Source organism: Amborella trichopoda, chromosome 5, assembly GCF_054954075.1.
Source record: "Amborella trichopoda isolate Santa Cruz 75 chromosome 5, AtrichopodaSantaCruz75HAP2 v2.0, whole genome shotgun sequence".
Taxonomy (NCBI): domain Eukaryota; kingdom Viridiplantae; phylum Streptophyta; class Magnoliopsida; order Amborellales; family Amborellaceae; genus Amborella; species Amborella trichopoda.
Window position 1 is genome coordinate 45,493,699 of NC_142340.1, and position 14,912 is coordinate 45,508,610.

A 14,912-nucleotide genomic window follows, 5' to 3' on the forward strand; every position below is an offset into this window, starting at 1 on the left:
AAATTTTAATATATCAAATTAAAGTAACATAAAAAGAATATTATTATGATTATTAATTCAGTTATAGTAATATTTATTACTTATAAAAATAAATTTATATTATATAGTTATTCATATATTATTAAAATAGATTAGTGTGAAGAACACAAAACAATAGATTGATGTTATTGAGTTAAAATTCTATGACATAATTGTTGTATCTATCACTAATAAAACTATATTTAATATCATTTATAAGTATAATTATTATTTTTTATGTACACATATTGATCACATTTATAATGTCAACCAAAAGTATCTCCAGAAATAAGAAAATTAATGTGGAATATATTTTTTTAATAATATTATTATTATTATATAATTATATTTATAATAATATAATTTATAATTATAATTGACTAAAATATTACAATCACTCTCGTTATTTTTAATTAATAATTATAGTTATTTTTTGAAAATATTCATTTATTGCGTTGATCCCAAATTTTTTTATTAAAAAAATCTCCCAAGTAGGCCTTTATTCCTGGGAAATAGATATGCTCTATGCTTTTGTAGGACATATATGCTCAAATTATAATTGGACGAATGAGTATCAATTTAAATTATCTACGATCAAAGATATAAAATATACTATAAATTATAAATGACAAAGTAGAAAATAATTTTTCTACAATTTATATATGGCATACACCTAAAAAAATCAAAGTACAGTATGCCTCCAAACTTTATCAGATTCTAACGCAGAAACCTTATGAAGACTTGAATACCTATCTTCACCATGAAATTTAAAATTTCAAAAAATGACGTCTATCAAGCATATCTACGAGGACCCGGTTTCTATACGGACAAGCTTGCATATGTAGAAATATGGGCCTATTGATAAATTTATTTTTGAGATGGATTTTTTTATTTAATTTTTAAAGAAGTGTAATATCTAACATGGATATCATGAATATGGAAAAATAAGTAAATTTAAAAAACTAGAAATAATAATTCTAATAAGAAAACATTTGGACCGTTAGTTTCCATTGTTTATAGATGGAACACCTACTTGCATACATCTTAAAAATGGATGCTTTACATTTTTTGGACCGTATATGTAGTCATGTGGTTCAACCCGCATGAAACAATTTTCCTATCTATAAACATGTGAAACTCTTGAAAATGGATGGTCCAAACATATGCAACCACCCTTTGCACCCCACGCATCGCCCTGTCAAGATTATTGATTAGGGGATTTTCTAATCTTAAAACAACCTTTTCCATTGGAGTTTTATGATGTGCCTAACTTCTATAATATAATGTTCACATATTACATAGACTTACAAAATACCACTCACCTTATAGGGTGTGGTTTGTAAAGAGCCTAGGCTCTAAACAATCAAATTAGAGTCGGGAAATGTGATTTCAAGTCTGCAAATCTTTATGATAGCCTTAAAATATATTTTTATCTTTAGTTATAAAGTTTAAAGCTTCAAAAATAGTGTAGTTCGACAGAACTACGAAATCTTGAAAAGCTTGAAAAGTGACTATCAAAAAATGTGTTATAAAATACACAATTTCCAAAACTTGAAATCCATTTTTTTCTCATCTTGATGTCGAGCTTATCAATTTGAGGATATTTGGCATCAAAACAACCTATTCTATTGAAAATTTTTGTGGTGGGCTCCAATTTGATTGTTTAGAGCCTCAGTTCTAAACCATGGTTGTGGTATATATATATATATATATATATATATATATATATATATATATATATATATATATATATATATATATATATATATATATATAGGTGAGCCCACTAGCTCATGAAATAATATAGGCGCAACAGCCCAGATTGAAGCTGGGCCGATCTGACGAACACGAATGTCTGGTAATGATTGAATTTTAATTTTTTTTTTCTACATATCCAAATCATTTGAGATTTTAGGCGTGCGTTCTTCTCATCAAGCATCACCAAATAAAAATATAAAAATAATAATTCGTTAAAATACAATTGACGAAAATACCCCCAAAAATTTTTGGGGGTATCTTGGTCAATTTAAAATAAAATATTTTTTTATATTTTTAGAAGATTCACCTATTTTTTATATACATATGCTCCAAATTTCAATTGATTTAGATTTGTATAAAAAAAAATTAAAAGTCAAACACTATCAGACATCCATGATCGTCAGATCAGCCCAAATTCAATTTGGGCCATTGGGCTCATTTTTTCCTGTGAGCTAGTGAGCTCACCCTAGCATCTTTCATATATATATATATATATATATATATATATATATATATATATATATATATATAACGGTAGTGATTTTATGTAACGGTTGTATCATAGTAGAATGCAACCACACTTCTAGAAAACCATAGTTGTAGTGGTTGAACTAAAACTGTCATTAATTTGGAGAAATGAAAAATGGATTTTGAAATATAGAAATAGGCAAGTAATGGACCATTTTAAAGAAGGGATTGTACCCTATGAAAATATTTATCTTTGTTACAAGTAAATTACAACTGTTAGTAGCCATTAGATATCAAATTGGATAGCTTTGGTTATATTACATAGTTCAAAAAATTCATTTTACACATTAAATCTAGCTAGTTACGCAACTAACCCATTTGAAATATGAGAGTGATTATGACCAATTTGTAAATGGATTTTGAATTATAGAAATAGACAAATAATGGACCATTTTAAAGAAAGGGTTGTAGACTATGAGAACATTTATCTTTGTTACAAGGATACCACAATGGCTACTAGCTATTACATGTCAAACTAGACGACTTGGGGAATGTCACAAAGTTCGAAAAATTATTTTGAAACGATGAGTCTAGCCAATGGCACTCACAGCTAACCAATTCGAAATTTGATAGACAAGAGTGATTATAACCTCCTTGTATTAAAACTAAGTGGTCTCTTTGTATACCTTTCCTTTAGAATATACGGCTATGTGATCAAGGTAGCAAAGAATCACATGGCACCTTAACAAGTAAGGGATCCCTTCCCAATTGAACTGCCCAATAAGGCTGAAAAGACTATTTTAAAGTTTACCCTTAGGTCTTGGACATTTATCAACATTCATCTCGATTTTTTGCAAACTGTTGAATTTTTACTATTTTTGAGCTGTGGATGTGTCTATAATCTTCTTTCCGATGGAATTTTGGAAGCGAACCACATTTGAATGAATTCAAAGGAAGAACCCCATTTTCAATTTATTTGTTAAAACACCTATTTAGTGTCTCAACTATGAGATGGATTTTGGACAAAAATTTACTAGGTGGATAATCCCCACCACCCCAATCAAACTGGATTGCAAAAGTGATTTCAGACCCAAAAAAATGGTCCATTTCAAACTTTTTTGTTGAACTCATGCATTTTAAGGTAAGCATCATTTTTCAAGATGCAAATTCATGGAAGTAATAAAAATGTTTTTCAATGATTTTAGGAAGCACTTTAAACCCCATCTCCACATAAAATCAATATGAACTCATGCAGATATACTAATGCACTTTAAACCCAATCTTCATACTCTCTATTTTTAAGTTTTATATCTAAATAGACTCAAAGTTTCAAAACATATCTCGAGTCATAAAAATTCGAAGTTTTATATCTTTAGACCTCCTAAACTAACTTTATCCCCTTAAACTTATTTTTTTGCCCCAAATATATGTAAGAAAAACATATATTTTCTAAACACCATCTTTCTCTCTCTTCACATGATTTGTCCCTAAATCTCTCTCTACCTATTTTCTCATTCTCTCTCCCCCTGTGTCTCTCACTCTCTCTCTCCCCCATTAGAGAGACAAAAAGAGCGAATGTTAGAGAGAAATTTATCACGTTAGAAAAAGCATGCCTTTTTTATATTAGTTAAAGCTAAAAATAATAATTAAAAGTATGTAAAGTTAATCAAGGAGTTAAGAGATATATTTTGAATCTTTGAATCTATTGATATATGAAAACTAAAAGAGAATTATCCTATAGGACCCTCCCCCACCTATGTATGTAAAACCTTAAAAGATCACTATTAAATTTGGCACAAATTTATAAAAAAGTCGAGTCCCACACCCATGTGATGACTTTTTTAGAGATCTGTGCAACTTTAATGGTAATCTTTTGGTATCCTACATACCTGAGTGGGGGATGGTCCTATAAAATCATTACTGAAACTAAAAATAGGATATTTTCCCTTAAAAATTTACCCTTTAAAACTATTCCAACTCAAGACCATGTGTTATTTCATGGGTCTTCTGAAATTAAATTAAAAAATATGGATAAAGTGTTAAATTGTTAATCTTTCATGAATAATCTGATAAATTCCCCACTAAAATATTGCTTCTCAAATGTTTATGGTATACAATATTTACTTATTTGAATGTTTCTACGCGTGATTATATCTAGCTAATTTTGGGTAATGTTTACATGGCCAGTCAAAGATAGCATATATTGTTTTTTTAGCACAAGGACTTCTGCATGGGCAGTGAGATTTTGAAGGCCATTGTACATGACTCGGATAAGTGAAAATGCCACTCCAATGATCCTGGCATGAATAGTATACTCAAGTTGGAGCATACCATACACTTAATCTCTCAAATAGAAGACCCACTTAGTAAGATTTTTCTTTTTCTTTTTTAATATTGGAATACATTTTAGATTCACACACTACTCTATATAATTATCACCATCATCGAAGTCTTATCTAGTCTTTTCTTAACTATTTGAGATCAAATAACTTTAAAAAAAATTTACAATAAAAAAGGGATTGTAAATTATAAGGCCATTTATTTTTTATACAAGGAAGTAAAAATCAATTTTAGGACTGAATGTAAAATCCAATAAATTGAAGTGTTTCACAAAATTCCCAAAATTTTATTGCAAACATTGTGTCCAATCAATGGCACATCCACAACTACCCAATTTCACATTCAATAATCAATAATGATTTTGACTTTCTTGTATGAAAAATAAATAGCTTATTATATATATTTCCATAAAAATAGATTTTATACCCTAGATTATTTTTGAGTTGCTTAATCCAACATTTTCAGTCTTTCAATGGCCATCCCTTTTTAGTGAAAATTATGAATTATTTTGAAATATGTATCCTAGACACCTCATTTTTGCTGCCGCTAGCATGCCAACACTTGGGACTCTAGCTGGATCGAGTTTTCTCCTACAAACCATTAGTGCACAAGTTTTTCTACTGGAAATAATGAATAACCTTATAATATGTTAAATAGCCATCTCAATTTTTATGTTGCTGGCATGTCAACACTTGAACATTGTGTCAACAATTCCAAACACTAAATGCAAGTGATTAAAGACTTGAGACCACATGAGTTAGCCTCACAATCCTGGAGACAAAGTTTCACCCTAAGCTCCATATTATTCGTTAAAAATGATAAATCTAACTTCAAAATCGAGACTCACCCAAGTCAGAACAAATGACTCGAGCTCAAGAACTTAAATAGATCCAGGCCCGAGTGCTAGATCTCAATCCCTTTTAGAGAGAAGAACAAGGTCTAAACCAAAGACATTGTACCAAGCCCATACAATCTGCTGCTGTTGCACCAACCACGTTTAAATGTATCAAATATGAATTACTTATTACATACATTAAAATTCTATTATTTATCATAAAATAATAATAACAATAATGATAATAACAACAAAAACAATATGTATTTCCATACTGGCTTTCTAGGCCAAATTAGACACTTTCAACAGTATTAAGCATCATACTTGGTGTCAATGCCTAAGTCATAAGACACCTTTCTATGAGCAACACACATACACTAATTTAAATTCAGACATTTCAAAGGCACAACTGATCACAAAATCAGATGTGAATTGTAACATTTTTTTTTATTCCCAGAAATACAAGCAAAGAGGAAGACTAAAAAAGACAAACTAATTGCAACAAATCAAACTAAGACATCATTTCATCAAAGTTGAAGCAAATTCTCAATACCAAGCTGCAAATAAAGTTAATGGAAAAGCCCAAGTCTGTTACCAGCTCTCAGAAGACAAAGCTTTCACTTGCTTCATAATTAAAAGAAGCAAGAAATTTTAGGCCCATAATTTCCTTTTTCGTTCTGATGTTGATGCTGGATACTTAGTAAGTGGCACAATCTCTTCAACCACTCTAAATATGTGAAGTACCATGAGATTATCCCCTTTGAGCTCGAATACACACGCATCTCCTTCCTCCAAATTATTTCCCAAAGAAACAGCACCCCACCCACCACTCAGTCCACCTCGAAATCCACCTGAGACAATGTACTTCACTTTCCACTTTTTCCCACTTGGGTCGAGAAGATCCATGGCTGGTTTTTCATCTGGAAGATGTTTCTTTACAAAATCCAAAGGAATATTCTGCATGAATACATGAGTTGATGCCTCATTTATCAGTTCAAATAGCAAAAAAAGATAAATGTCAACCATACAATACAGTCCTGTGTATGGAGTAAAGTATCATAAGCAGGGAGTCCACCATCTGTTAAAAAACAAATGATCAATATGCACCACAGTTCCCATGACAAACTTTCATCCAGGAACTATTGTTTGCCTTTAACCTTACATCGTTAAAGTGGACAGCATATGCTTCATTTTGTGTATTATATGCCCCACAAATGATGTGCATATCATAGTCTAACGATTATAAATCACCCATTGCTCAGTAACCTAATTAAACTAACATACAGAGCATGAACAGTTAGATTCCATTGGGGAAAGAAAAAAGGAGAGGGGAGGGGTTGGTGGTGGCTTGTATAAGGCTGAGGCCCTAAACAATCAAAGTAAGGCTCACCTTCAAATAGAGTCAAAAGATAAACTTTATGATGGCCTGAAAATTTATTTTTATCTCTGATTATAAAATTTAAAGCTTCAAAATTAGTGTAGATCAAACAGATCTATAAACACTTGAATATCTTGAAAATTGATGGTCCAAAAAATGCATTACAAGATGCACTATTTCCAAGACTTAAAATCATTTTTTTCTCATGTCCATACATCTTGAGATTGAGATGATAGAGTTGAGGATTTTTGGGCATCAAAACAACCTCTTCTAGTGAATTTTTGGGGTGTGCCTTCATTTTCTTGTTGAGAACCTCACCCTTAAATAAACATTTTTCCCGGAAAAAAAAAAATGGAATGAAATCACAGTGCAAGATGAAGATTAGTCAAAGGCTTACAATCAGCAACAAGCTCGAGTGAAGGAAATTTTGATATCAATTCTGGGGCCAGTTTGGAAGCATCGCATAACTCTATTGATGGCTGGGGTAATTGTATGTGAGAAAAAGGAGATGCTTTCTATTCCAAGCAGACAGGCAGGCAGGGGAAAATGGCATTCAAGTAAGCAGAGGATTTACTCATGAATGCTGGAGCAAAGCAAGCACCTTTTCCTATTTCAAGCAAGCACAGCATAAAAACTAGACTAATTAAAAAAGGAACACACCGACACCAGCCCTTACACAACAATTTCTTTCTGCAAAGTACTCTGTCATGCTTGAACCTTTTACCAGTGGAAAACAAATAAAGAAGTAGAATATGAAAATTATAGCAACATAGTTTTGATAAAGCTTCAGCCTTAATTGCTGAGATAGGGCTGCAGCGATATATGCTGCCCATTTGTTTGGATGCAAAAGATCACACACAAAACTATAGATAAAAACAGGGGCTCCCAGTCCCCCAATTTCCTCTCACTTAGAATTCTCACTCTGTATATAAATGCATACACATGCTGCACATGCACAAAAAGGCATGCACATGCACACATAGAACTTTTGACTCCACCATAGGGAGGACAAATTATACAAAATGATCAACTAAGCAACAATGCAATTGAAGTCTTATCTGTGAACACATGAATCAATTTATAAAAACAATTGGAAGAACATCATGCATGTAAGCTCCGCATAACTTTCGGATCCATCTCATTACATAAGTAAACACTACTGATAATGTTTCTAGATATGCCAATAATCTCATAATGGGTTGGATATTGGACTCTTACCAGGAGAAATCCTTTATAGACATGAGAGGTCTTCATAACCATTATAAAGTATGGACTGCTCGATTCAAACAAGTTGGCTGCTTTAACTGCTCGCTCCCTTTCATCTTGTGTCACCATTCTTCGATTAGACACAAAATACCTATTTTTGGAAGTATCACTCCCTACCTTTGTCATCCGTTCTTTTTTCTTTGGAGTATAATATTTTTTCTTTGGAGTATAATAGTTGGTACGTGAAGGCACTACTTCTTTATCTGCAACCATTTTCCAATGAAATTTGCCAAATCTGGACATTTATAAGCTATTCATACGAACAATTGCTCAAGAAGGAGGATGTGCCTAGGCACCTAGATGCTTGGGTGGCCCTAAAGGAAGGGGGTTGGGGTGGGGGCTACATGTTGTTTTGTGAGTGTGTTTTGTGAATGTGTGTTTAGTGTGTGTATGTGCATACACATGTATGTGTGCATGAGGTTTTGCATAAAATTCTTTAAGATCATCCTCTTTTTCTTCTTTATTTTTTTCTTTTGGATCTGTATTTGTGAGAGAGAGGTCTCAAACACTTGAAGGATATGCCAAGAGAGAGAGAGTCTGTGAGAGAGAGGCATCTCACATCAAACACTTGGAGATCTTCTTCTTCTTTTTCTTCTTCTTTCATGTAAAGAGGGAGCATATGGGTCCATGTGTATCTTCATGTGTGTATAAGAGAAAGAGAGAGAGAGAGAGAGAGGCCGTGCATCACACACTTGAGTCCATCTTCTTCTTCTCATAAGTAGAGGTAACACATGGACAAGAGAGAGAGAGAGAGAGAGAGAGTGGGGTAGCACTTGGAGGCCTTATTCTTGTATGGATGGATTTGACCTTTTATTTTATTTTTTAACAGATGGCACTAGGTAGGCACCTAGACGTACCCACCTTAGACATGCTCGCCTACACCTCAACGGTTTGTCGGCCAGGCTGCCTAGGCAACAAGGCAGCCGAATTTTTGTTCATTGCATATGACAGAAGTAACTGAAAATAATACTACAAGGGATTACCTGATAAAATAATGCTTCTATTTTGAGCATCGGTATCTTGGCAAGATATTTTGTGCAACGAAGAGTGAGAAATCATCAATGTGTTTTCTTCATGGTGATTCTCTTTGGACGACTCTTCACAGGCATTGATCTTGCCCTCTATACAAATATCTATCCCCTGCTCTTGCTCCTCCTCTTCATTTGGAGAAGACTTCCTTTTTACAAGGCATTTCATTGTAGAGAGAATTTTACGACTCTTACTTTCAGAAACATTAATAGATTGTTCAATTGCCTTATGCACCGCCTCTCCTCTATGGCACCCATTGGTATCAAAAATTTTTACGGCAAACCGCAAACCACCATCATATCTCAAGACTAAATGTTCTCCCTTCTCCAAGGAGTGACCTTTGACAAAATCACTCCATCCCTTTTGTAAAAAGGCACAATCTTTTGTTTTGTTCAAACCCACAAGCCAAATTTTGCCACTAGGACTCACCAAAATTGCATTTTCAGATATTTCTTCTTTGATATGTGCATTCAACTCCAGTGGCAAAGCCTACAATTACATTAGAATCAATCTTTGTAAGCTTGGCAACAACAACACAATATAACGCAAACCCCAATAACTGAATTAAATTGTAAGTCCATCCTCATATAAACAAGAATTACAAATGGGGAAGTATAATATAATCCTTACATAAAAGGATAGTTTATTGTGTAATAAATTTCCAAACAAATGTTGAATAGGACTAAAGAGAGAAGGGGGGGACGAACCATATCACCATACAACCCCAACAGTGGGCGTCAATTTCCATCATCATTCACCTATTCATGGAACTATCACAACCACCATGGAAGGCAATTATCAAAGTCCATGGGAATATAAGTTATATAGCATACTTCACCTAATGAATAAATTCTAACTGTGGACAAGGGAATCCATTTGTTGCTTGTAACTTGGTCACTGAATACAGTCCAATGCAATAAAGACTTACCTTGCAAAATCTATGCACAGCAACACAAGAAAAAACCAGCATTATTTACTAAATTTGGAAAGTTTGATTGCTTTTCGGTAACTAACCTCAGAGAAATTAAAACACACTCTTTATGTGCCTGAAAAGAAAAAATGCCCTTCAATGGAACAAAGAAAGTCCAAGATTGGCACAGCCAAATCCAAATGTTTAGGAAATCAAAATCTTTTATTGAAATATTTGCAACGACTCTAAAAAGGATGCCAAAAATTTTAGGTCAAAAAAGTCCTCCTAAGTAGCTCTTTAGCCCAAGAAAGTAATTGTACAGTGTGCTCTAGTAAGAGCATGCTATACCAGTTGTTTAAAACCTGGATCAACAAGGTGAACCGTACATCTGAAAATCTGGTCTGCAACAACAAATCACCAATCCAGATCGGCGACTCATACCAATTCTCTAGTGTACAGATCAATCACAAAAACTAAAACGAGAAAATGAAAAAAAACAAAAAACACAAAAAAAAAGGGAAAATAATAATTAAATAAATAAGAAAAGTGTGCGAACCTAACAATCAGACCAGTCTAATCGCAAGGTTCCCTAACAGATGCACCCAATTCCCAAACGAAACTGGGAGACTCCAAGGGAACCAAACCAATGTGGTCTGACAAGGAACCAAGTCAGTCCAACCAATTCACAGTCAGAATCAACAATTCCCAATCTAAACTATCAGTTTCTAAAACACTATGCTATACACACTCCATTATAAATTGCTAAAAAAAAATTACAAAATACATTGCAAAAATGTATCAAAATGTTAACCCATCATATCACAATAACAATAGAGTTGAAAAATGAGAGTTGTTTTCTTTCACTTCCAGATGGGCTCAGTGAAGTAGATATGGCAAAAATGGTAACAAATTAAGAACTAAATAAGCACTATACAGTTATCAAATTCAAATACAGTAAAGATTGTTACAAACTTGTAATTGAATGCCAAATTTCATTTTCACTAACAATCCCAATAGAACAATAGAAATCGTGTCAATTTTTTCCAACTTGTATAAGCATCTTTTAAACTTGTATCCCAAATCCAAAGCATTGATCAGCACATATGCTGGATGACCTTCAAATGGTTAAGTAAATAAGTCGGTGCAAAGCTAACAAATAGGTCAATTTATCTTGTTCTTCCAAATTAAGCACATAGGTCAATTTATCTTGCTCTTCCAAATTAAGCATATAGGTCAATTTATCTTGTTCTTCCAAATTAAGCATATAGGTCAGATAACTATCCAAGCAACGATGTTTGAAATGATCACTGGCTCATTGATTCTTGCATATTAAAGGGTCAATGTTTCAAGCTATGTGTTCGGTAGAGATATATCCCAAAATGAAATTCTTGCATCCACCACAAAAGGAACCAATTTTACAATTTCTTCATGAGTTTGACAGTTGCTTCACTATAGCATATAGATGATTTTTTAGGGAAATGCCTCCGATGATCCCTATACTTGATAGAATGTGGTCTTAAATACATGCTATTGGCCTAGAGTGGAAATGGCCCTGATTATAATCATGTTGAGTTAATAGATAAATAATGAGTACCCATTAGCTCAAAAATTTTGGAATTTAAATACTAATAACAAAGATGGAGACAATACACATTCATCCAAAGGAAAACATAGTAAACTAAAAATGGCTTTGTACTGTTATAGGAAGTTAAACTTTGTATCTAGGAAAATCTAAAGAAGAAATGGCATGAGATAATTTTACACAATGACAAAAGACATACCTGAATTATTAATGCTTGAACACATACACACAAGCACACATGCATACACGCATGCTTGGACACACCCACACACACACACACAAGCGCACACACATCTCTAAAATCTCAGAAATGAAACCATTTAAGCCAAAACCTCAGTTGGTGACTGACAAATTGTAAAAGAACAATGTATATTGCTTGGGAGATGAAATATGCCAAAAAAATTGCACCGTACCGTACTCAGACTTTTTTTTTTACCAGTTACCATACTCAGACTTTTCTTTCTATTGATAGATAAAAACGGTCGCCCTTTTTCACTGTGAATGAAAATGCGTCAAAAAAAATTACTCAAAAAACCTTTCCTTTGAATTCCCCTTTGTGAATGAAAAACCATATAATAAACAAATAGGTAGTGCTTGGATGAGTTAGAAAGTCAGATAAATATATACCATACACTAAAACTCTATTTTTCCCTTTAATAGATGAAACCAGTTATTCCAAATTCAAAACACTGATCAAAAAGTTAAAATGGGTATTGCCGGGGAGAGTGAGATGAGTGAGAAATATTAATAAACGTGCAGCATATCAACCATGACCAATACCTTCTTTTTCTCTAAGATGGAACCATGTACTCTAAATTTATAACAGCGAAAAAAAAGTTATTAGAAAAATAGGTATTTCTCAGATGAGTAAGATGGACTAGTTGATATAGGGAAAAATGGGTATTTCTTGGATGAATGAGATGGACTAATTCATATACACCATAGCAACCCTGACTGAAAATTTTATCACACAAGGAAGAAAAACTATGGGGGGTATTTCTTGAATGAGAGAGAAAAGCTTACCAGCACATTTGAGAAGTTACCCACCAAAGCTACTAGAAAATGAGGCCTAGTTCTGCACTCTTGAAAGGGGTCTTGTTTGTGACAGTGCAATTCACATTTTAGACAGGTCCTATCATCCTCCATGACTGATCAGATAAATGGGGATCAAGGTCTAAGAAAATGAAAAGATGAATATGACCTAACTCTTGAGAGAGAGAGAGAGGAAATGAGAATCAACAGAGTGGCGGGAATAAGACAAGAGAGAGAGAGTAGATACTCCGCTTTAGTAAGAAAGTTCAACTTTTGGAGTAGAGTGGTCCTGAGGAGTGAGAAAGATATAGGGGCATAAAAATGTGAGAAACCCTTTACTTTTCCTAAATGCCTAAGAAGTTCTATACGACTGTTATTGCTATTTGGCCATTTGGAAGGTGAGGGTCTTGTTGTCATTGTTGGATAAGACTCAGATGGAAAAATATTGCCTTTCCCGCGCCTTTTCTTTACACAAAATCGTGAAAAAGGGGCACTGCAAATTTAAAATTTGAAGGTTTGGAGCCTCCATTTTTCACAGCATTGGTGATACGTACTCCACTTGTCAGAGTCGCAGTAGAGGGAGGGAAAAGAGCAGTATGTAAATTTTTAGTGTTTCAAAATCTTGATTGGTGAAGTTGATTGTTCACCTTCAAATTTGTGTGTCGAATCGTTAGATCGATGATCCAAATCAGGTTTGAATCAACTTAAATCAATGATCTAAAAATTGTTAAAAAATAAATAAATCAAAATAAAAATTAAAAATAGGGTTTATAGGATAGGGATTTGGAGCCGACAGCGGGCTTAACAAGACATTAAACAAGTTTCAAATATATATATATATATATATATATATATATAAAAGTAATGATCCTATGAGACCCTCTGACACCTATGTGCAGGATCTCAAAGATCATCATTAAATTTGTTATATATTTTTAAAAAAGTCAAATCTCACACTTATGTGATAACTTTTTTAAATTTTTATACCAAATTTAATGGTGATCATTTGAAGTCCTACTACACATATGGGTATGGAAGGGTCTCATTGGATCATTATTCTATATATATAGAGAGGAAAAAAAAAAATGATCCTATAAGACCCTTTCCAACTTATGTGTATAGGACCTCAAATGATCACCATTAAATTTGGCACGGATCTATTTAAAAACCAAGTCTTATATCCATGTGATAACTTTTATAGAGATCCGTATCAACTTTAATAGTGATTATTTTGGGTCCTACACATATGAATGGGGGAAAGTCCTATAGGATCATTACTCATATATATATGTATATATATAAATGGAAAAAATATTATCAACCTATAGGCTTATGAAATAATGTAAGTCTAACAGCCTAAATTGAATCTTGACTGATCTGGTGGTCACAACTATATTTTATAATGTAATTTTAATAATTTTTTTATAAATTCAAATCACATTAAATTTGGGACGTTCCACTCTTCTCATCAATACGCACCTTAAAAAAAATAGGATGGGTTTGTCTAGAACCGAGGCTCTAAACAATCAAAGTAAAGCACACCTTTAAATAGTGGCGAGAATGTGGTTTCAATACTGGAAATTTTTGTGATGGCCTTAAAATACATTTTTATCTTTAATTATAAATTTCAAAGCTTAAAAAATAGTGTAGATTAAGCAAATATATGAAAACTTGAAAATTGACGATCACAAAACGCGTTACAAGATATACTATTTCCAAAACTTGAAATCTATTTTTTTTTTTTATGCCCATGCATCTTGATATCGAGATGATAAATTTGATGATATTTAGGCATCAAAACAACATCTTATAGTTAAATTTTTGAGGTGGGCTCTAATTTGATTGTTTAGAATCTTAGCACTATATTAACTTTTTTCATAAAAAATTAAAATAATATTAAAATATAAATTGACCAAAATACTTCTAATTTTTTCAGAGGTATTTTGGTTAATTTATTTTTAATGAATTATTTTTTTGATATTTTATTTGATTCTCCTATTTTTAAACAATATACACTCCAAATTTCAAGTGATTTAAATTTGTAAAAAAATTAAAATTCAAATACGACTTGTAATTACAATCATTCGATCGACTAAAATTCAATAGGACTGTTGGGCGTTTACTATAGCTCGCAGCAAGTGGTCCGACCTTAGATTCTCCTATATATCATTGTTGAAAAAATAAAATTGGAATGGTTAATGGACATGGTCTTGGAAGAGGTATACACTCCAAATTTCAAGTGATTTAAATTTGTAAAAAAATTAAAATTCAAATACGAATTGTAATTACAATCATT

At 32.7% G+C, this 14,912-nt stretch overlaps 1 protein-coding gene across 2 annotated transcripts; it reads right to left on the reverse strand.

Moving 5' to 3' along the window:
• Positions 1 to 5,845: 5,845 nt before the first annotated feature.
• On the reverse strand, positions 5,846 to 12,960 carry LOC18431958 (B3 domain-containing protein Os11g0197600). 2 transcript variants are annotated; one of them, XM_006842069.4, is made up of 4 exons: positions 12,608 to 12,960; positions 9,047 to 9,581; positions 8,016 to 8,266; positions 5,846 to 6,376 (listed from the first exon to the last, which is right to left on the reverse strand). In XM_006842069.4, exons 1-4 carry the CDS (start codon positions 12,728 to 12,730, stop codon positions 6,071 to 6,073), a joined length of 1,215 nt encoding a protein of 404 aa, XP_006842132.2. In that variant the 5' UTR covers positions 12,731 to 12,960; the 3' UTR covers positions 5,846 to 6,070. The 2 variants fall into 2 exon arrangements, with proteins under 2 accessions (XP_006842132.2, XP_088724430.1); XM_088868304.1 differs by having other exon boundaries at positions 12,365 to 12,613.
• Positions 12,961 to 14,912: the final 1,952 nt, after the last annotated feature.